The sequence below is a fragment of the Erigeron canadensis genome, chromosome 7 (assembly GCF_010389155.1).
Source record: "Erigeron canadensis isolate Cc75 chromosome 7, C_canadensis_v1, whole genome shotgun sequence".
NCBI classification, from domain to species: Eukaryota; Viridiplantae; Streptophyta; class Magnoliopsida; order Asterales; family Asteraceae; genus Erigeron; species Erigeron canadensis.
The window spans coordinates 3,230,662-3,254,024 of NC_057767.1; the positions used below are offsets into that span (position 1 = coordinate 3,230,662).

General features: G+C 33.8%; 1 protein-coding gene across 1 annotated transcript; it reads left to right on the forward strand.

Moving 5' to 3' along the window:
- Nucleotides 1-1,794: 1,794 nt before the first annotated feature.
- LOC122608333 lies at nucleotides 1,795-7,564 on the forward strand. The gene is made up of 10 exons (XM_043781428.1): nucleotides 1,795-2,079; nucleotides 3,484-3,687; nucleotides 3,806-3,990; nucleotides 4,256-4,379; nucleotides 4,467-4,625; nucleotides 4,758-5,066; nucleotides 5,472-5,542; nucleotides 5,617-5,668; nucleotides 5,760-5,849; nucleotides 6,278-7,564. Exons 1-10 carry the CDS (start codon nucleotides 1,957-1,959, stop codon nucleotides 7,373-7,375), a joined length of 2,415 nt encoding a protein of 804 aa, XP_043637363.1. The 5' UTR covers nucleotides 1,795-1,956; the 3' UTR covers nucleotides 7,376-7,564.
- The last annotated feature ends 15,799 nt before the right edge of the window (nucleotides 7,565-23,363 follow it).

Consider the following 23,363-nt stretch of genomic DNA (forward strand, 5'->3'; position numbering starts at 1 on the left):
GAGCTTAGGAAACCACCACCACCACAAGCTGTTAAAAAAGGCATGGCCGGAGTGACCTCATATTCCGGCCAGCCTAAATCCGCCGCAGCCTCAACATCTCCGCCTCTCTCTTTATCTATCTATATATATATACATATATATATAGTCTTTTGTTTGCACTATGTTTCAACAATCTTCAAGATATTTGTTTTTAATTCAAAACAAGAAGGATTTTTGTTTTGATCTATGGTGGTTGCAATGGGAAGGAAACTTCTACGAACCTTTATATATCATAAATATTGATGATATTGATATTGATTGGTGTAAGTGTAGAATTGGATGTTCAAAATGAGTGTAAAACATATATTTAGATTTATTTGTGTAGTTATTATAATTTGGGTGTGATTATTTTTAGAGGAATTTAAATTAAACTGGGTATTTGAAAATCAAAAACTTAATATATGCTAGGTATAATTTTGGGCCTGTGTGGGTGTTTGGTGGTGGTTGGAGATTTTAGTGGTGGTTAGATATTTTGGTAGTGGTTAAATTATGGAAGGAAGAAGAGAAAAAAAAGTGAAAAAAAAATTGTCGCTAACGGTCCTTTATAGGTTTGAAATGACCATTGTACCCTCACATGCACGACACGTGAGGGAGATTACAGAGAAAAGAAAACATCCATTTGCATAAAGGACTGGATATGATCCTTATCTTCCCCAAAAGGACTACCAGTGTCATATCAGATAGTTAAGGATGAAACTTGATTACTAGGGTAAACCACAAGGACGATTTAGGCCGTTTACTCAAACCAAAAATATGACCTTTTATTCTTTAGAACCAATTAGAAAACCCATCCGTCATTACTTTGACCAATAAAGTCAGCACTAAATAATACTTCGTAAAAAACTTCATACGCAAACCATTTTTATCAAAGTGCTTCTCCGTCCCTCATTAATGATTGAAACTTTATAATACCTTTCGAGAAATCAAAAACGAATCCAATAGCGTTCGACCTTAGAAACTCATTGCAGTCGCATTCATCGATCACCAATCTTGGATAGAAGATAGTGGATTTAGCTATGTAAGCAAATGGAGTTATAAAACACATTTGTATGGATTTAGAAGGTCTGTTTTAACTAAGTCGGTAAATGAATAATTGGTGTTTGTGTATGTAAAAATTGTTTCATCTAGGTTTTTATATATTTATACTTTTTAATTAAGGTAACAATTATTAATTAAGTCTGTATATATTACTTAAATTTTTACATTAAGTTGCTGTTAAAAAAATAAAATTTTTTACAGTAAGTTAACCCTACCAAGTTTATATAGTTTGGGTTTACTTCCTTGAGTATTGACTTAATGGTTGAAGAACCATCTTTCAATTCAAGAGGTTTTGTGTAGTTTTGGGGATGACATAAGAAGTCCCTTTATGAGGATTTGATTTGAGTATACCCATGTTTAAGTTTGAGGGATAGAGTTTACCCCTATTAATCGTCATGCTTTCGAACGGATTAATAGAAATTTTCCTTCATCGGGTATTTGAAATATGCATTTTTAATTAAGAGAGCTTTCTAACACAGACACAGTTAAGATAACATGTGTTAAACTTCTAATTGTTGAATCGTGAGACAAAGTTTACATAGAAATTCTCTTTGATAAAATAAGATACTTTGAGTTTAAAAGGAGTAATATAGTGGCGTTTTGGAGAGCAAGACATAAATACAACACATTTTGCCATATTTATGGCAGGTTCACTCCTTTCACTCACAAACAAACAAACAAAAAGTGTTGTGTTGTGCCTTCATCTTGCATTTCTTAATTTGGGTTTTGTTTTCCGAATACATCTATCAAAATGTCTTAGCTACTAGTAGCTGATAATCTGATACAATTTTCACTAAAAAGGTTTCAAATTTCTAGGTATTTCTGTATTTAATTTCATTAAAAAGAAAAATCTTGGATTTTTTGTACTGTTAATGAAAAATGGAAGGTGGGTCAAGATTATGTCGGTCTTCATGTAATCAGCTTCTAATTGATCTTATGGATTCTGGCAAGAATCTTTCTCATCTCCCACCTGCCATTCCTGACCTTCTTACCCTTCTTCAAGTTAGTTTCTTTCTTCTTCTTTCCTTTCTCTCTCTCTATATATGTATATATGTATATATAATGATAATGATGAGTTGATAGTTACTAATTGTATACATTTTTGTATGAAATATTTGGGAATTTTTATTTTTTTGTTTATATGTTTCCTGTCTTGGTTTTTTATGCTCATTTGCTTAATTTTATTAGAAATAAGCAATAAATATTAAGCGCTTAGCAATCCCAAACACCCATGTTAAGCTATAATTAGTACTATTTAAGTTTTGTTTAAAATTAGTAGTCTTGTTTGAATGTTAAAGGCCAAACCCTGGAACCCATTAGTTACTTTTGTATATGCCCCATAAAGAGGATATCTATAGGATTTTGTATCTTTGTTGTTGTGGTTGTTGTCATTAGTTATATACGAATGGCTCGTCAACAAAGAGTTTATGAGTTTATGTCTGAATAGTTATGGACTTGTGAAACTATGCTTTTTTCAAATAAAGTAATAATACATGGTTAAATGGAGGAAAAAAACCAGTATTTTTTGAAATCTTTTCATCTGAGGTACTCAAATCTATTTTTTGTTGCTTTTAATCTAAGGTATTTGGCTTCTTTTTTGGTACCCAAAAGAAAACAAAGGATTTTTGGTTTGTTTAGTATGCCATCATGTGACCACATGTGCCCGCGCTAGAGGTCACCGGTTCAAAACTTGTCAAAGCCAAGTGGAGAAACTATATGTTGTGATCCATGTGTGAGAATGGTTGGTGACTTAACGGGCATGAGTTCTATACGGGGTGTGCTTTGGGTACCAAAACAGTACATGAGACCAGAGGGTTCCCACCCATTTACCCTCTAGTAGGTGGCCAGTCATGAATGTACACAACAATAATGTTGAACCAGTTACGGGTGGTTTGGGGTGATTTCTACCCACTGCAGGTTATTCTTGAATATAAATTCGTTTAATTTGGGTCAAATGTGGTTAACAGGTTATGGGATGGGGATATTAGCGTTAACTTAATGACTAGGTTTGGTGACCTGCCCAATAAGTCAAAAATATTTATAATTTGAGTGCGAAAAACTTGCTTGGCACCCAAGAAGAATAAGAATTGTATGATTTTCTTGGGGGTTTTCGCTTCAATAGCAGAAGCAAGGAAGTCAATTACGGCACTTTTATTGTGTAACTTAAAGCAAAAATAGTACCTTAAATTAACCAAAAGTTTAAAATTGATAAGTATCTTTAGTGCAATTATTTTAGAGAGTGTACCTTTTTCTGCTGTTTGTTCCAGGTTAAAAGAAAATATGTATAATCGTGTTCTACATGTTTAGTTGTTACCAGTTTATAGCATTTGTGATGCTTTATTGCTTAATACTCGTATAGTGTTGCTACAATTGACAGTTTTTGACTCTGGTTTATTCTTGTTATAGCGAACAGAAAAAGTTTTATCTAGGGTGGAACAATCGCCATCCAAATCAATACAATATGCAATGAATCCAATAGTTAACCCACTGATAGATACAGATTTGGTTAGACATCCTGATATGGATGTGAATATCTCGGTTGCATGTTGCATATGTCAAATCTTGAGAATTATGGCTCCGAACGTCCCTTACGACGAAAAACAGATGAAGGTATGAAACATGTGAATGGACTTATATTTGTGTAGAATCTTATTAGGAGATTGCAATAAACAACTGCCAAGTAATTGCCTTGTTTTGTTAATTGGTTGATTGGTGGCTTGTTGTGCAGGAGTTTTTTGAAATGGTAGTGATGCTATTTGAGAGACCATCTTCTGCATCTGGTGGCTGCTGTAATAAGATGACTAAAGTTCTTGAAGTTTTTGGGAGTGCCAGATTGCCGGTGCTGATGTTGCACGACAAGCAGCTACACAGACTAGTAGTTCGACTATATAATCAGTTTCTAACTGTTGCTGAGTAAGAACTCTATATCTTTACTGGCAGCTAGACTTTTTCTATTAATTTGCAAAGTTTAACTAAATTTATGAAAGTTTGTGCTATAACACTCCATGGTTCCATTTCAATCTCTTTGACACTAAAATTGTTTAATGGTTTGTGATGTTATGAAAGTTCTGTTGTTACAAGTTTACAACCGAAATGGAACAGTAAAACAGAAAAAAAGCATACTATCTCATTTAGTAGAAGACCTTTAACTTCAACTGATTTACTTCTGCTGATTTAGCTCCAACTCTTCTGCTGTTATACTTGAGATGGAGAAAATTATGACCATGATCATAGAGGAAAGCGAGGAGCTTGCGCCTGAGCTTGTAGGTCTTATAGTTACCAACGTGAAAAAGGATAATCAGGTGATCATTATATTGATGACCTTTACAAAAGAAGGTTCTTCATTTACCAATTACAGTATCATATGATAGGTATCGTTCCTACTGCAGATTGCTTCACCAGTTTGTTGGCAACTAGGCTTAAAAGTACTCATGAACGGTGCTGCTCAACTTAAACCAGATATGGGAGAAAGTATGAGCATTGCTCTTTATGATTATTTCAAAATGGTTGAACATATTTGTAAAACAGCATCAGGAAATGACATTGAGGTATTCGTTGCTCTTGTTCAATGCCTTTTCATATATAGGACATATTTTTCTAGTATATAGATACACATATTGATTTCACTGCCGAATTCTTCTGACATTTAAGTAACGTTGGTAGTTACATGTCTTTGCCAGGAGGTCGACAAAGTTTATTGTTCATTGGAAGAAACTAATCCATCTACAACTGATTCAAGCAACTTGAAGAAGGATGCAACTCGCAAGATAAAACTCGAGTGTCTAGAGGGAATCCGAAATATGGTGCAGACTCTAAGACATTGTCAACATGGAACCAGGGATACGGTTAAACTTCAAGATATCCACTCTGAAGATGACAACAAAGATGAAAAGCAAACCCAATCATTTAATATTCAACCGATGCCTTCTGAATCTGCAACAGAGATGAAGGGTAAACGCAAGAGAAATGATGATCCATGTACGAAACAGGTAAAAATTATAACAACCCTAACTAAAAGTTGTAAAATGGGGTGTTCATGGGAATCATGCCCTCCTAGATATGCTTCGTTTTCTTTATTGAATTTCACATATAGTACTTAAACATTTTAGTACAATTAAAAGCGTACACAGAGTATTGTTTTATTGACTATTAAATAAGAATCTGATGGTTTTGTAGATTTTATGCATTTTGAGTATATTTTGGTGACTTTCAAAGCTGTTGGATCTAACTCGTCCCGTTAGAAGAGTATAACTTAAATCGACCTCTTCACTCATAAATGGTTCCAATATGCCAACCCTAATTCTTGCAATTCTCTATGAAACAAATATGCACAACTCTTTATTCCATTTATACTAATCCTATTCTGGATTATACTAATCTATATACCGATTCAGGCTCAACCCGATGAGCATGGTGAAAATTTGGTGGGGAGCAAGATTAAAGTTTTGTGGCCCAAAGTTGAAATGTAAGTAACATAATTTGAGTGAGATTAATGATTTATTTTTGTGGCTATTGTAGCCTGAACATTTTTTACTGCAGTTATGATGAAGAAGCTGTGCAATCCATTGACTGTCATAATAAGCGACACAAGGTATGATGTCAACAAACATTCGCGTTAAGGTGTAGACTATCATTTTCTGTACTCTGCACATTGACTAACGGGTGTTGCTATTTCTTTTTAGGTACTTAATGATAATGATGATGAGGAAACCGTATACCTCAATGGAAAACAGTTGGTGTTGGCTGAAAATGTGTCTGCCACTTCAGATTCTGTATGTATTATTTTATCTCCCCCTCTCTTTGTTCTACTGAACTTTTACTCCATGTAATTATACCAAACTCTATGGTAAACTGCTGTATATCTGACGTATATAATAAATTTGGCCAATGTGACAGCAGTTGGCTGTGGGTTTGTTTGGGTCAAACCGTGTATCAAATCGGCGCTAACCGATTTCGCAGTTATTCTAAAAAGCTATACTGTTAAAAATATTAATTTGATTTGTTTAGAATAAGAGGGCATAAGAGAGGTTGTAAGAATAAGAGGTTGTAAGAATGCAGTATTTTAACCCATAACATTGCCATCATAGTTATAGTTTTTGATGCTACAATAGTTCAATAAACCATACAGCTGCATTTAATGTATTGGCTGTTATGATATTTACTAGTAAATGAAAAACTAATGATGTCATAACTGGGACAGGCACTTCTCAGAAAAGTATCATCTCCATGTGATAACGTGAAACATAGTGTTGCACCAATACTAGAAGCCCTTTTCGAGAAACATGGTGACATTGCATCCAAATGTATATTCAAAACAGTTTCCGTGAGAGCATCTTTGCTAGAGGTTGTTTGTGAAGTTGTTAGGCGAATTCAAACCAATGATGCTACTACAATCATTTCTGAGATGAAAGAAATAGAGAGCCACATATCAGATGCAGAGGCAGGAAAAATTAATGTCTCATGGCTTCGAGCTCACTTAGAAGCTATTTGTGAAAGGGAGGAGGCCAGGACAAGGTCAAGTTTCCTTGTGGAAATGAAAGCAAACATCATTTTGGTTAAAAGGGTGGCTCGGATGGACCTGAGGGAGAGATGTGAAGAGCTCCTGACTGCACAAGAACAGTTTGAAAAGGCTGAAAGATGTGTGAAAGTGCTCGATCTTGTTAATAAAAAGCTAGATAACGATATACTAGAATTTCAAGCCGAAAAACTCTTGTGGGCTAGAGAACCAATTTTACAGCCACTCCCTAGAAATGATTTGTCTCCTCAGTGTGGGCTAGTTTATGTGCAAGGTTACAAAGTGAAGCAAAATGTTGGACCAATACTTGAAGCCATTTTCATGAAGCATGGCGACATCGCAGATAAATGTGTATTCAAAACTCTTTCTGTGAGAGCATCTATCCTGGAGGTTGTATGTGAAGTTGTCAGGCAAATTCTAACCAGTGATGTTAAAACTGTCATTTCTGAGATGGAAAAACTAGAGAGCCGAGTTTCAGATGCAGAGTCGGCCAAAATGAATGTCTCGTGGCTTCGAGCTCACTTGGAAGCCATTCACAAAAGGAATGAGGCCTTGAAAATGTCAGGACCGCTTATGGAAACGAAAGTAACCACCATTTTGGTTGAAAGAGCTGCCCAAATGGATCTGAACGAGAAATTTGCCGACCTCCTGGCGGCGCAAGAACGATTCGGAAATGCTGAAAGGTGTGTGAGAGTTCTCAATCTTGTTGAGAAGAAGCTAAATAACAATATCATGGAATTTAAACTAGAAAAAGACTCGTGGGAAAAACAATCTATTTTATAGAAGATCGCCTGAGGCATGCCTGCACCCCTATTTGTCGCCATTGCTTCAGAAACGCTGATATGTTGTCTGTGTGTAACCCCTTTTCAGAGACAGGTTAAGTGTTATCCATAGCCATTTCTAGAGATTAGCTTGTAAATGATTAGTAACGCTTACATTTATTTTTTTAACTGGTTGAAAGGTATTATGGTATGTTTTCGACTGTGTTTTTTGGGCATATGGTTCTGTTATAACCAAACTGAATTAAATGAACTCTCGCACAAATTGTCACACAGATTACTTGAACCAATAAAATTAAGTAAACATGAAATGATCAGGTGGAAATGATGGGGTCGTCTTTTTCGTTTATAATGAATTAAAATTGTAAGCAAGTAGTATGTACACATTGTATTACATTTTACGCTTTACTTTTTGCAAGTATTAATATATACAGTGTATACAAATTTATGGGGCTTAAAAGCTTTATCAAAATTTGGGGCATCCCTGTTCTGTTTAAAGTTAAAAGCTAACGGACTCAAAGTTTAAACACAATACAATGGAAGATATGGAAACTTATGTTGGTTACTTGATTAGTCTATGTTAAAACATGTGAAACTTGTAAGCAAATACATATGTGGAATACTTTCACAACGACATTGCTTGTATCATTTTGTTTTTATAAAAACTGTTCTCTATTAGAAAAAAAGAAAATGTATATAATTACTTTTATAGAATATATTTTTTTTCTTATTATCTGTATTTGCAAATACAATAATCAAATAATACATTCAAAAAGCAATTTGGAAAATAAATATGCATTGAACAGTAAACTTGAAGTATGAAATAAACTCGAGATTAAATTCCATATTTATTTGTGGATTGGACATTCATTGGAATTTTGTAATTTGGAAGGCAATAATAAAAGAATTTAGAACCCACTGGGCTATTATGTGGACTAAACCTCATACATATATACCTGTTATAGATGGGCCAAGTTCATTGGGCTAATTTCATAACAATATGTTATGAAATTAGATAAATATTTAAAAGTTAATCTAAAAATGTTTCAAAAACAATATGAATATTGAATACTAAGATTAGGTTAAGAAACTTTCTCATAAAGTATAGAAATTGCAAAATACTTTCATCATCATCCCACTTTAGATTTAATATAAGCCCAAGATTTAAATATAGGCTCTTGCTTCTTAAATATAAGCCCAAGATTTAATTTATAACATTGATGGATTTAGTAATATATATTGAGGTAAGTTGTGAGTAGAAGTAAAAGTGATTTAATATATATCGTTAAAAGCAATTGAAGTTTATATTTTATTCTACTTGAGTTTTTGCAAAAAGTAGTTATGAATATAAATGTTATGAACACATATGTTATCTATCGAAGTTTTGTTATAGGAAATGAGGGGAAAAAAAATAGAGAAAAAAAAAAAAAAAGGTCGTTCCTTTCTAATCGTCTATTTAGAGGAAGAAATAATGAAGGAAGAAAAAAAATTAGATGTTTCTTCATTTTCTTATTAAGAAACTTAAAAATACAAGCATCTCTATTTTTCTTTCTTAGAAAATACCTCTATACATATCGTACACAAAGACAAAAATAGTTAAAATACAAATCTTTCATAAAACCATCACAACAACAACGGTATCCAATCCCTGAGCGGGGTATGTGAAAGATGAACTGTAGACAGTCTTATCTTTATCCAAAGGTAGAGAGACTGCTTCCATAAGGACCTCCGGCCACCAATATGTAAAAGCCGTAAAGAGTAAAGTGTTTAGAATTATCACACTTGTCGGCCGAGAACATGATAAGAAGATATACCAGTCTGCTAGGTACGCTGGGTACGGCTACCTTGAGAGTAAAGAAGAGTAGCAAATATACGACCAATTTGTGTTTTTGTTTTTCTTTGCATAAAAAAGAAAATCTTGTGGTTAAAATATTTAATATGTATCTTGAAGTATAAAATGTAATTAATACATCAAATATATTTAATTTCAAAAACTAAAAATAATATATATATTTATACTTCTATATCTATAATATAATATAAAAAGAATAGTCCATGTTGAAAGTTACATAAGGAAATGTCTAAAATACCATTAATGGTATATTACACCATTAGTCTTTTATCTTTTAAAATATCTCAATTAATCCTTTAATTCAATTATTTTTACATCAATTATTTACATCACTTGCCACTGCTACTACCACAAATAATCACCACTCCGTCATCACCACAAACACCATCGTATTGCGCAGATAGAGTGCTAATTTTTCAAAAAAAATGTTGATGGTCTTTTCATTTAACAAGATATCAGCCCCAAAATGTTAGTATTAGTATTATTTTTTCCATTTTACGAATTACATTAATTGACGTACATCTTAAAAACATCCCCAAAAACTTGAAATAACCCCACCAGCTGGCCACAGTCTTGACGTACATTTCTCACATTTCAGGCCTTTTTTCTGGTTTTTTGTAACTCACTGATTTGGGTTTTTTTACAGTTAAAAATGGTTAACAGTCTTGCAGTAAAAAAGTTTGAGATACACCTGTACAATGCAGGGAAAAAGCTTTTACTTTTACCATCTTCTTCTTCTTCACCAACTTCTCAGCTTTACAATGATCTTCAGGTTTCCTATATCTATTTTCTGTATTTTGTATATATTTTTATTGTTTCTCATAAAGGACATTGCTTTTCATTTTGGTTTTTTGCCATAAATAGACCATGTATATATTTTGTTAAAGATTATTGATTATAGGGTTATTTAATTATCTCAAATAACTGCTAATTACTGTTTGTTTTGTCACCTTTTTCCTAACGGTCCAATGGGGCCGTCTTTGACGTTGGCGTATTCCATCTGGGTTCGAGTCTTATTTAACTATGTACGTTTAAACGTGGATTTTTTGTTAACCATCTTGATAATTGGAAATCAGAAAAGTAAGGAAAATCTTGTCGACCGAGATATGATAGTTTATGTGTTGCGGGTTTTGTGATGACTTATCTTTGGATGCTCTAAAATATGTCACGTCGTATCCAAACAAGGTTTTACGTACTCTCCCTGATTTCAGGTTACACGGTGGTTCAAAAATTTGAAAGTGTGATAGTTTTAATAAGACATAAAATGGTAAGTTGTCACATAAAGAGGACAAACGAAAAATAAGTTGCTATTTACTGTAGTATTTTAGATGAATAACCTTAGTATATTATTTGGTACCATATTTATGGACTAGGGAAGTAGGGACTGTTTGAGCTTGCTTGTTTATTAAGGGGATTAGTGTGTTTAAATGTAGCACTTTAACTGAAAAGCGATGGTTTTGTATCAAATTTTTAAGATTGTTGTTATATTCATCAGACATTTGATTAAAGGCATTGTATGTATTAGATGATTTTTCATTCTGTAACTGGTATTTTCTTGTTGACGTGGCTACCGTATAAAGTTGCCCGTTGCCACATCATCAATACCGGTGCTATGTCATTGGTTACAAGTCATATGAGGCCTTATACATACAATAGTAATAATTGAAAGTTAAATATGTATGCAAGCTTCAGGTAAAATAAGATACATTTATAAAGACTTGATGCCCCATTCTCATACAGTTTAAACACATTGCAGGATGTAGTGTTTGGATTTGCTTAGACACAAAAAGCTTTTTCTGAATGTTTGCAAGTTTTGACGATACGCGTAAGATGACCAATTCAAATAAATTGATAAGCAGTTTCACATTAATTAGCACAAATCAAAAGCTTCTTGAAAATATATAATTCAATAACTGATGAGTATAAGCTGATTGTCTCAATTAAAACACTCAAAAGTACTTATTAGGTGATGATTGTTTTACTGACATATAAACCTATTAAGTCACTAAACAAGGTTTTTATTTATGGATTATTCATGAACTGATGATGATTTTACTGACATGGTTTTCATTTCTACTGTATGGTGTGATGTTGTAATAGGAAATGGAAAAACTTTTATATAGAGTGCTAAAATTGCCATCCGAATCAATGATATGTGCAATGCAGCCAGTCATTGAAGCAGTGATGGCTAGAGAACTGGTTAGGCATCCTGATATGAATGTTAATATCTCAGTTGCACGTTGCATTTCTGAAGTCTTGAGAATTATGGCACCCGGAGACCCTTACAACTACATACAGATGAAAGTATGCACGAGCTTTCATTTAACTCGTGGATACTGTATAGAACGTAATGTCCTATATAATTCCCAAGTAACTGCCGTTTCCTTGTTTGTTGGTGCACAGGATTTTTTTGAACTGGCTGTAACCACGTTTGAGAAACTATCTTCTTCATCTGGTGGATGCTATACCAAAATGATGAAGATTCTCAAAACATTTTGTAAGGCCAAATTTTCAGGGCTGATGTGGGAACTGGAACTGGACGAACTAATAGTGCGCTTATTCAAACAGTTTCTGACCTTTGCTGAGTAAGAACCGTGTCTCATTGCTTTACTTTTTTTTTTTATTAACTTGAAAGCTTCGCTAGTTTCTTGGAAGTTCACCGAAGTTGTTTTGTCCGGATTGAAATAGAAGAATAAATGATATCATAATTGAGCTTTGTGACATTTTACGGAAGACTTTTAGGCTTAACTGAGTTTCTATTTCCTTCTTTTGACTTTTAAGCTCCAATTCCCCTTCTGTTGTACTCAAAATGAAGAAAGTTATGTGCACTCTCATAGAGGAAAGTATTCTACTCAATCTCAAGCTTGTTGATCTCCTTGTGGCAAGTGTGAGAGAGGAGAATCAGGTAATCATTATGTTTTTACTCAACACTAATTACATCGTATACTGAAGTATTGTCCCTCTTTTAGATTGCTTCGCCTGTTTGTTGGCAACTAGGGGGAAATGTTCTCATGCACTGTGCTGTCAAACTCAAACCACATCTCCCAAGTAAGGTATTTGATATGAGCATTACACTTCATGATTGTTTTACAAAGATTAACATAGTTGTAACTGTGCATCAGTAAATGACCTCACGCTTGCTCCTATACATCTGTTGCCATTTTGCCGGTTTCACTGTGAATTTCTTCTTACATCAGAAAAATACTTTTCATATTTGGTATCATTCTATTTCAAAACTTTTGTCCAATATCCAGTGATTATATTATCCTTTTAGGTGTCGAAAGAAGTTTACAGTTATTTGGATAAAACTTTACCATCTACAACCACTACACGCAAGTTGAGGAAGAGTGCAACGAAGAAAAGGAAACCAGAGTATATAGAGGGAACCAAAAGTATGTTTCAGCTTATAAGGCGTTGTCAAGATGTAACTAAGCATGCTGTTAAGCGACTACAAGTCCACTCTGAAGATGAAAAGAAAACTGCTTCACTTGATGATTCATCATTTACAAGCAAATGTAGGATAGAAGTGAAGGTAAGCACAAGAAATAAAACACTTTGGAAGAAACACCATCTGCTTCTGAGAACTATCTTAGTTAGAGGTAGCAAAAATGTCGATTGGCTGGATAACAGTCGAAATGGGTATCTTTTAGAGTGGGTTAAAACGGGTTGGGCCAGCCATTAAACATTTCTTTTTAAAAAAAAAAATTACCCATAAACATTTCAAGTCTTTTCTTCTTGAACTTCAACATATTTTTATTTATTTAGATATGAGTAGAATACTATCATGTTACAATGATAATTTAACTTTTAATATAAAAGGATCTAGGAAGTTCTATGGATTGTGAAATACTTATAGGTGCCTTTTGACTCATTGTAACCGTTCAAATTGTTTCTATATTTTCCCATTTGACCTGTTATACCCAAGTGGACTTTACCCATACTCGAGTCGAAATTGCCACCTTGTATTCTAGTACTCTGATACATACATGTACAAGTCTGTATTCAATGCTAATTGTATTCTGAATTACACAAATCTATTCTGAGTCAGGCTCAATCTGATAAGCTTGGTGAAACTTTAGTGGGAAGCAGGATAAAAGTTTGGTGGCATGGAGATGAAACGTAAGTATCATTGCACTTGAGTGAGATTCATGATATATATATATATATATATATCTGTGGCTGTTTTAATATGAACATCTTTTGCTGCAGTTATCACGAAGGAGTTGTGAAATCCTTTGACCGTATTAAAAAAACCCACAAGGTGTGATATTGGCAAACATTTGCTTCAAGGTGTCGTCAGTTAGCATTCTCTAGATATTTTGTATGTTCAGTTACATGTTTTCCTATAATTTGTTTAGGTGTTGTACGATAATGACTATGCTGAAACCATATACCTGGAGAGGAAACAGTGGGAGTTGGTTGAAAATGTGTATGCTACAACAGATTCTGTATGTATCTCCCCCTCTCTTTATACTTGTGATCATAGTTGTCAAAAGCGAAGGCGAACTCAAAGCGCAAAGACCCCAATTGAGGCGTAGGCGAGAGGCGCAAAAAAAGCGCTCGCCCGAAAAAAAAAACGCACTCAAGTAAAAAACAAACCAAATGCCATTTAAGTTACTATCTTGATTCATTGTCTGAGTCTCTAACAATGATAATGAACATGTTAAAGAGGGTGTATAAAATAGAAAAAAAAGTTCTTATAAATATAGTGAATAAGAACCTTACCTTGTAGTTGCATGAAGAATACTCTCTTATGAATGATGTTTTTGAGAATAATGATATAGACAGAGTTTTAACAATATAAGTAATTTTCTCCATGGCATGCATTACACTCCTTGAAATACAAAGGGTTTATAACTTATTTTTATATAGAAAATTGTAAATTGGCGCTTCAAATAGTTAGTGGGCCTTGGGCCTAGGGTTTAAGGCGCTAAGGTTGTGTCTCGTCTGCCTTTTGCGCCTAGGCACAAGGGGCGCACGCCTTTAACAACTATGCTTGTGATTTTATGAACTTTTAAGTCAATCCAATGCTATTGCACTAAATACATTATACATTTCTATAATTTATGCGAGTAGAGCCAATTTGTTGCCCAATTTGACAGCATTGGGTTTGTTAGGATGAAACTACATATCCAAACCAGCTAAATAGTCCTCTCTTTAAAGTAAAATTTGACTCTTTACCAAACTCGACCAGCTCATTTTGCCACCTCTAATTTATATCCCTATTGTACAGTTGGGACAGGAACTTCCTAGAGAGTTTTCAGCTGCTCAATGTGGTATAATATGTGTCCAGGGTTACAATGTAAAGCAAAGCGTTGCACCAATACTTGAATCCCTTCTCAAGAGACATGGTGACATTGCAGCTAAATGTACGATTAAATCGATTTCTGTGAGAGCATCGTTTCTTGAGGCTCTTTGTGAAATTTTCCAGCGAATTCGAACCACTGATGTTATAACAGTCATGTCTGAGATGGAAGAAATAAAGAGCCAAGTTTCAGATGCGGAGGCAGCCAATATTGACGTGTCGTGGCTTCATGCTCAGTTGGAAGAAATTCACAATAGGGAGGAGATAAAAAAGTATACTTTACTGATGGAAATGAAAGTAAACGTCATCTTGGTTAATAGGGCATCCTGTATGGATCTGAACAATGTACGTTTAGAATTCATGTCTGCACAAGAATGGTTTGACAAGGCTGAGAGGTGCATCAAGGTACTTGATCTTGTTGAAAAGAAGATAACTGCCAATATAACGCAATCTAAGGCTGAACATGATTTGTGGGCAATAGAACCAATTTTACAGCCACTTCCTAAAAACGTTCCGTCTCCTCCGAGTAGCATAATTTGTGTTCAAGGCTATGAAGTGAAGCAGAGTGTTGCACCGATACTTAAATCCCTTTTTATGAAACACGGTGACATCGCATCTCAGTGTGTATTTAAAGGAACTTCTGTCAGAGCATCCTTGCTTGAGATTGTATGTGAAGTGGTCAGGGAAATTAAGTCTAGTGATGTTACAACAATAATATCTAAGATGAAAGAAATAGAGAACCAAGTGTCAGATGCAGAGGCCGCCAAGATCAATGTTTCGTGGCTTCGAGCTCACTTGGAAGCCATTCACAAGGGGGAGGAGGCCACGAAAAGGTCCACTATGCTTATGGAAACGAAAGCGAATATCATTAAGGTTAAAAAAGTGGCTCGACTGGATCTAAAAGAGAGATATGCAGAGATCATGGCTACACGTGAACGGTTTGAAACAGCTGTAAAGACCATGAAAGTACTCCATCTTGTAGAAAAGAAGCTAAATTTTAATATCTTGGAATTGAAGGCTAACAAAGATTTGTGAGTAGAACAACCATTTTATAGGCTAATTAGATCAGGCTAGATATGTAAGCAACATATAATTGTTAGAAATTACCCATGCTTACACTTTTATTATGTCATCATTACTTCAAAAATAGCACCTGGATTTTGTTTAATCGTTACAACAGTTATGGTCTATTTGATATACTAAACGATTGATCTAAATCAAAGATATTTTGCTAGTAGTTAGTTTGTCTTTTTAATTGATATTTGGCCCCTAACAGGTGAACTGTTTGTAAACTTGTGTTGAAGTATAAATGTTTGTGTTTTTTTGGGTAAAATCAAGCGAATGAACATGAACAACCCCCATTCGTGTTCATGCGGTTCATCGTTATGGTTAGAAAAAGTGACGCATATGGATTTGTAAGAGATGTGCAGAGCTTGTGGCTGCACGTGTTTGGCTTGAAACGACTGCAGGTGTTGTGGCCGTACTTAATCTTGTAAAAAGAAGCTAATTAACAATATCTTGGAATCTAAGGCTGAAAATGATTTATGGCTAGAACAACCAAATTTACAGGCTGATGAAATCCTGCCATATGTCTAATCAGTAGAAGATAGTCAGAACACGAAACACCACCTGGTTTTCTGATTGAGAATCACTCTTATGATAGACCGGTTGAGCTATATCTATACAGCCATTCATAATATACATGGGACCAGCTTGTCTTTACATCCTACTTTCTGATATTTCTGTGAAGATCAGGATAATCAGCTTATACTCTAGAGGTAGAATGGGCGGGTTGGATAATGAATCTAAACTGGTGATTTCTATATATTAGTATATCAGATATGTTAACAAAATTATACTTATTACAACAATTTTCTTGTTTTTTAGAAGAATATAGCGATTTAGGAGGTCTTATGCATTACTCTTTGGGCAACTTTCAACCCATTTACCCCATTCCTTCTAAAACATAATCTAATCAACTCATTTATTAGTAACATTATCGAAATTGTCACCTCTGGTCTATAAAGTTCATCCTCAAAGCTAAGATTCTAAACTTCCGCTCTGAACTGGTTGAACGCTCCTGATTAATGTTCATAAAATTTCTGAGTTTCATCTTCTTTTTTTCTTGTTAGTGTTACTTTCTGAAGCTGCACCCGCCTCCCCAAACCCCCAATTCGTCACTAACTTCACTGCCTCTCCAACGATTGCATATCAGCTTCCCTAATCTAGTTAGCATGTATAATGCACTAAGTTGATCTATCTTCATCAAAGATGATTTTCGTATCTAATCTCTGTCTCTTTAATAGTTAATTGGCAGAAACCGAACATTCACACAGTTTATCAACCTTTCGGCGGTATACTTATTTATGGTAGTTCATATAATACAATTAATAACCCCGACTATTGGTCCCGCTCGTCTAGGTTCATTCTGAGTATTTTGTTCATCTATCTTAGTTTGTGTGTGCTTTGTATATATGTATCTATCAGACTGTAACAAAATGCTGAATAGTTAACAAACAAAAACAAAAAATTTCTTTTTTTGTGTGTGTTTGTTGTGTTTTATTTACCTTTTCAAGTCAAACAACATGAAATGAAATAATTAAATAGAGGCTTAATTCATGCAATAAGTGATACTTCTCCTATGAAATTTCTGTTTCCTGATATACATTATTGCTTATGATATTGATTGATTATATGAGTAATTTATAAAAACCAACTGGGTTGGATCAGTGGTTGTAGCTCATGCCTCTGGAAACAGGGGTCATGGGTTCGATCCTCATGCCCAGCAAGGCTGGAGGTCCTTTTCTATCTATGGTAGAACCTGGAAGCAGCCTCTCTACCTTTGGTAGGGGTAAGGCTGTCTACATATCAACCTCCCCCATACACCGTCGAAGACGGTATTGGGACCCAAAACCCGTAAAAAACGGCATTGGGAGTTACTTACTTACTTTATATGAGTAATTTATAAGGGGTATTCTCATTTACATCCATTACTTTTATATAACCACACAATGACGGTCACCACCACCGCCATCATCGCCTTCGTTATCCCCGTCGTCGCCGCCATCACCACACCATCACCACATCGGACGGGCATACGTTTAGTCTTATCTCAACTAAACATTTCTTAATTAATACATAAATGCAAATGTCATAATTATTTAATTATAAAAAAATACAAAATAATTTTAAAAACTGTAGTTAACATGCATTAAAAAAATTGAATATTTTACATCAAAAGATGACTTTTGAATTTAATGGTAAGTATATAAGTATTTTTTACACTTTTATTATGGTTCCTAAGCCTCTTAATTTTAAAATAAGTGTCCACGTTACTATTTTGTTTGTTTTATAATAACTTTATAAGTATTCATTTACAAGTTTGGTTTCCTAATAAAATAAGTGTCCATGGTATTATTTTTATTTTTATTTAAACTAAGTATTATTTTCAAGAACCAAATAAATAAGTATTATTTTATAAGAAGATTGTATATACCAAATTATCTAACGGACAAAATTCATACACACTGAGACACACCACCAAGTTTTAGTACCTTGTGTCATGCTTTTCTCTCTTTTTAACCTCTGAACATTTCAGGGTTTTCACACTAAAAAAAAACAAAAAAGTAAAAATAAAGGCGCCTGGTGACCCGACCAGTTTTTTAGTAAAATGACCACACTTTTTGCAGCGACCCTCGCTGCAAAAAGTCAATGTACGAAATCGTACACTGTAGACTTAATGGTCCACAGTGGATTTTGTTTTTATCCACTTTTTGCAGCGACCCTCGCTGCAAAAAGTGGATAAAAACAAAATCCACTGTGGACCTAGTGTGCGTGCGGTTCTATATATACAATCGCTTTCTCTCCTCAGAAACTTATATCACAATCGTTTTCTCTCCTCACAAACTTATATCACTCACAATCGCTTTCTCACAAACTTTTAAATATATATATATATATTATTGTTTTCATTTATATATATAGATATAGATATATAGATATACATTAGATTTTTAATATACTATAAATTGTAGATCTTTATTATAGTTTATCATTATTTCAGATGGATTTTGAAAGTATATGGGGCGAAATGGGTGCGGAAGGTTTTGAGCTTCACTTAGAAGAACCTGATGAAGAATTTGACATACCAGAGGCGGCCCCTCATTTTGACTACGACGCTAGGGTTTTTCAAACCGACCAGGTATCCTTGTTAACTTTAAAAAAACTAATTTAGGCAAATATCATTATTAGTTTATATTTTAGTAGTATTTAATTTGTGTTTAGTTTTTAAATTTATTGCAATTTTAAAATGTTAGATATTGCATATTTAAAATGTTAGATATTTATTATTATACAAATTAATGATAGTTTGTTAAAAAAAAGTAATTCAGGAAATATCATTAGAATACTTTTATTTTAGTACTATTTAATTTGTGTTTCGTTGTTATATTTATTGTAATTTTAAGATGTTAGATATTGCAATTTTAAAATGTTAGATATTTATTAGTATACAAATTAATGAAATTTAAAAAAAAAAAAACTAATTTAGGAAATATCATTACAATATTTATATTTTAGTACTATTTAATTCGTGTTTCGTTGTTATATATATTGCAATTTTAAAATGTTAGATATTTATTAGTATACAAATTAATGATAATTTTTATAAAAAAAAACTAATCTATGCAAATATCATTAAAATATTTATATTTTAGTAGTATTTAATTTGTGTTTAGTTTTTAAATTTATTGCAATTTTAAAATGTTAGATATTGCATATTTAAAATGTTAGATATTTATTATTATACAAATTAATGATAGTTTGTTAAAAAAAAAGTAATTCAGGAAATATCATTAGAATACTTTTATTTTAGTACTATTTAATTTGTGTTTCGTTGTTATATTTATTGTAATTTTAAGATGTTAGATATTGCAATTTTAAAATGTTAGATATTTATTAGTATACAAATTAATGAAATTTAAAAAAAAAAAAACTAATTTAGGAAATATCATTACAATATTTATATTTTAGTACTATTTAATTCGTGTTTCGTTGTTATATATATTGCAATTTTAAAATGTTAGATATTGCATATGTATACAAATTAATGATAATTTTTATAAAAAAAAACTAATCTATGCAAATATCATTAAAATATTTATATTTTAGTAGTATTTAATTTGTGTTTAGTTTTTAAATTTATTGCAATTTTAAAATGTTAGATATTGCATATTTAAAATGTTAGATATTTATTATTATACAAATTAATGATAGTTTGTTAAAAAAAAAGTAATTCAGGAAATATCATTAGAATACTTTTATTTTAGTACTATTTAATTTGTGTTTCGTTGTTATATTTATTGTAATTTTAAGATGTTAGATATTGCAATTTTAAAATGTTAGATATTTATTAGTATACAAATTAATGAAATTTAAAAAAAAAAAAACTAATTTAGGAAATATCATTACAATATTTATATTTTAGTACTATTTAATTCGTGTTTCGTTGTTATATATATTGCAATTTTAAAATGTTAGATATTGCATATTTAAAATGGGAGCTGATTTTTAATACCCCTATTCTTATTTTTACTAAACCCCCTATTACTTGTAAATTTTTACCGTAATTTTGTATAAATATATTGTTACTTCAAAAACTAAATATTGCTAGAATATAACAAATTTATATGTTTTTCATTTTATTGATAAAACATGTATTATGTTTGAGAAATATCATTAGAATATTTATATTTTAGTACTATTTAACTTGTGTTTCGTTGTTATATTTATTGCATATTTAAAATGTTAGATATTTATAAGTATACAATTTATTGGTAATTTTTATAAAAAAAACTAATTTAGGTGTTCGATTCACACGAAGAATTGTTCAACTGGGCCAAAAGTACAGGATTGCAGCTTGGTTATGTGTTAATCAAACGACGAACAAATTCCAACTTAGCTGGTGTAAGAAATAAAGTGACGATAGTCTGTAATCTTTCTGGGAAAATGGATGATAGGATAAGCGGCCTCGTTAAAAAGACACTTAAGTGTCAGTGCCCCTTTAGATTAATCGGTCGTTTAACCGATGATGGTTGGAGGATAACCGTTGTAGACGACACACATAATCACTATCCAGCTGAGAATCTGGAGGGTTACGCGTACGCAAGAAGGTTGACTGAAGAGGAGAGATTATTTCTGGAAGAAGAATATCATCGTGGTAGTACGCCCCGTAGGATGTTAAAGCTGTTGAAAGACAAATTTCCAGGAAACTTGACCCGCAGTGATGACATTTACAATTTCCAAAAAGCTATGCGGAAGAAGGCTGCCGAAAAACATGGGAACACTCCAATGCAGGTATATCATATCAAATTTACATATCTTTTTATTTATTTACTATGATACAGTATCTGAAACGACATATGTACGCCATATTGTTCAAACGAAACAGGTTATGTTCAGTTTGCTTAAGGAGCATAATTACTTGTATTATCATACAACAAACAGTGCATCTGGTCGGTTGGAGAATCTGTTTTTTATACATCCGACAGCATTTAAATTGTGGCGTGCATTTCCTTATGTTATCCAAATAGACGCCACGTACAAAACGAATATGTACAACATGCCATTGGTCGAGATCGTTGGTGTCACTCCAACAAACAGGACCTTCAGCATATCATATGCGTTTATCATAAGCGAACAAGAGCATAATTATAGATGGGTGTTGGAGTGTTTGAAGTCGACGTTAGGTGAAGGCTTTGCTGTGCGTGTCGTACTCACGGACCGGGATCTGGCGCTAATGAAAGCATGCAAAACCGTTATGCCTGAAGCCTACCATTTACTGTGTAGAGTGCACATATGGAGGAACATAGACAAATTTAGCATGCCATCGTTAAAAGGGGAAGGGAAATGGGGGCATTTTTACGGATGGTGGAAAAAACTATACGAGTCCCGCACACTAGAAGAGTACACCAACAATTTATCATATTTAAAAGAGAAGATGGGTCCCCGTTTAGACAGTAAGCGAACTGCTTTTGAAGTTTTTTTTTCCTAATTTTTGGTAAATCACATATACCCACACAAGCTAATCACATGTTAAATTGATAGAGGTTTACAAGTACCTGCAGAAGGAGTGGCTTTCCCCGTACAAGGAAAAGTTTGTGTCCTTTTGGGTGGATCAGCACCTCAACTACCGTAATTACACTACCAATAGAGTTGAAGCTGAGCACTCACTCCTCAAGTCCGAGTTACAGGGGAGATGTACATTTCAACGAATAATTCAGTGTGTTAATGATGTCCTCCTCGGACAAGATACAGAAATCAAGGGCCAACTGGAAGAAAGCAGGATTTATAGAGCTGGTAAACACAACTACCCATGTTTGAAAGACCTGCTTTGTGTGGTATCTGTGACAGCTCTTGATATAATGGTCGATGAAATAAAACGATTAAAAAATGAGATCGGAAAAGACTTCAGAAAATGCGGGTGTAAGGTGTGGACTAGTTGTGGCCTTCCATGTGCTTGTCGTCTAGCTGCGTACATGCATTGCAGTAAGTTTACTGAAATATAGGCAATTCCTTTTTGTTTTTTCTAAGTGCACAAATATTGTAATTATTTTTCGTCCAAAATGTAGACAAACGTGTGGAGGTGCATACCATAAATGACTTTTGGAGAAAGCTAGACCTGACACCGTCGACATGCCTTCCGGACAACGATCATCGAAAAGACTCTGACGATGACGAAGCTATCGACCAATTAGTAGAGGATGTTAAAGTCCAGTTTAAAGATCAACCGAAGTCAAATCGCAAAAACTGGATTTCTAAATTAAAAGACATCGTCTATCCGGGGAGAACGAAAATCAAGGACCCGTCTGTTATTAAAAATAAACGTGGAAGACCAATCGGGTCAAAGAAAAATATACCTCAAGTATGTCGGATCATAATTAGAAGTACATTTAATTAATTGAATTTTTTTTTTTTTTTGGTAATTCCCCCCTATTTGTTAGTATACTTGCTCAGTGTTATCCGTTATTAAAATTTTTTTTTTGGCAGGCGCCCGAACAAAACAGACCAGCGACAAACACAGCACCCTCGGGTCTTCAAAAATCCAGGTCGGTTCAATTCTCCGATCAATTTTCGCAGCCGTCATGTACATTTGGAGAAGGCCAATATGCGAGACACAGTGAATACGTGAGCACCCAATCACGTTTTTTTGAAGAAAGGGAAAGTCAACCACAATCACCTGAAAGTCGTAGACAGAGTGATTATGTGGGCACCGGTTCATTTTTCGCGGAAACACCATCACGTTTCTTCAATGAAAATGAAAGCCAGGCACGTTCACCTGAAAGTCGGAGACAGAGTGATTATGTGGGCACCAGTTCTGTTTTCGCGGAAACACAATCACGATTATTCAATGAATCTGAAAGACAGCCCGAATGGGGTCAGATTGGGAGACAAAGTAATTATGTGGGCCTATCAATGAACGTGTCAGACAATGTAGACGAACCATACAACGAAGTAGTATGGGGTCAAAGTGGTAGGCAAAGTGGGTATGTGGGTTATGAGTTCAACATCCCGGGAAATACAGATTCCTTTGGCGAACCTTATAACAAACTATACTGGGGACAAAGTGGCAGACATAGTTCGTATGTGGGTAGCGATTCACGTTTCGCAGACACACAAAGTTATTTCGGAGAGCAGAGTAACCAAACGCAAGAAGAAACATATAGCTTTGTTGATCAATTGTTCTCGACGCCCACTACACAGAATACACAAAATCCCTAGAACAACCCTGAACCGTTTACACACAACTTTTTCCCGAGTGAGTCTACATCGTTTGAC

What these genes read in the sequence shown, in the direction of transcription:
- LOC122608333 (XM_043781428.1), top strand. Translation starts at nt 1,957, where the DNA reads ATGGAAGGTGGGTCAAGATTATGTCGGTCTTCATGTAATCAGCTTCTA. An exon ending in CATCAGGAAATGACATTGAG is followed by an intron (nt 4,626 to 4,757) that starts GTATTCGTTGCT and finishes TGTCTTTGCCAG; the next exon opens with GAGGTCGACAAAGTTTATTG. An exon ending in TGTCTGCCACTTCAGATTCT is followed by an intron (nt 5,850 to 6,277) that starts GTATGTATTATT and finishes TAACTGGGACAG; the next exon opens with GCACTTCTCAGAAAAGTATC.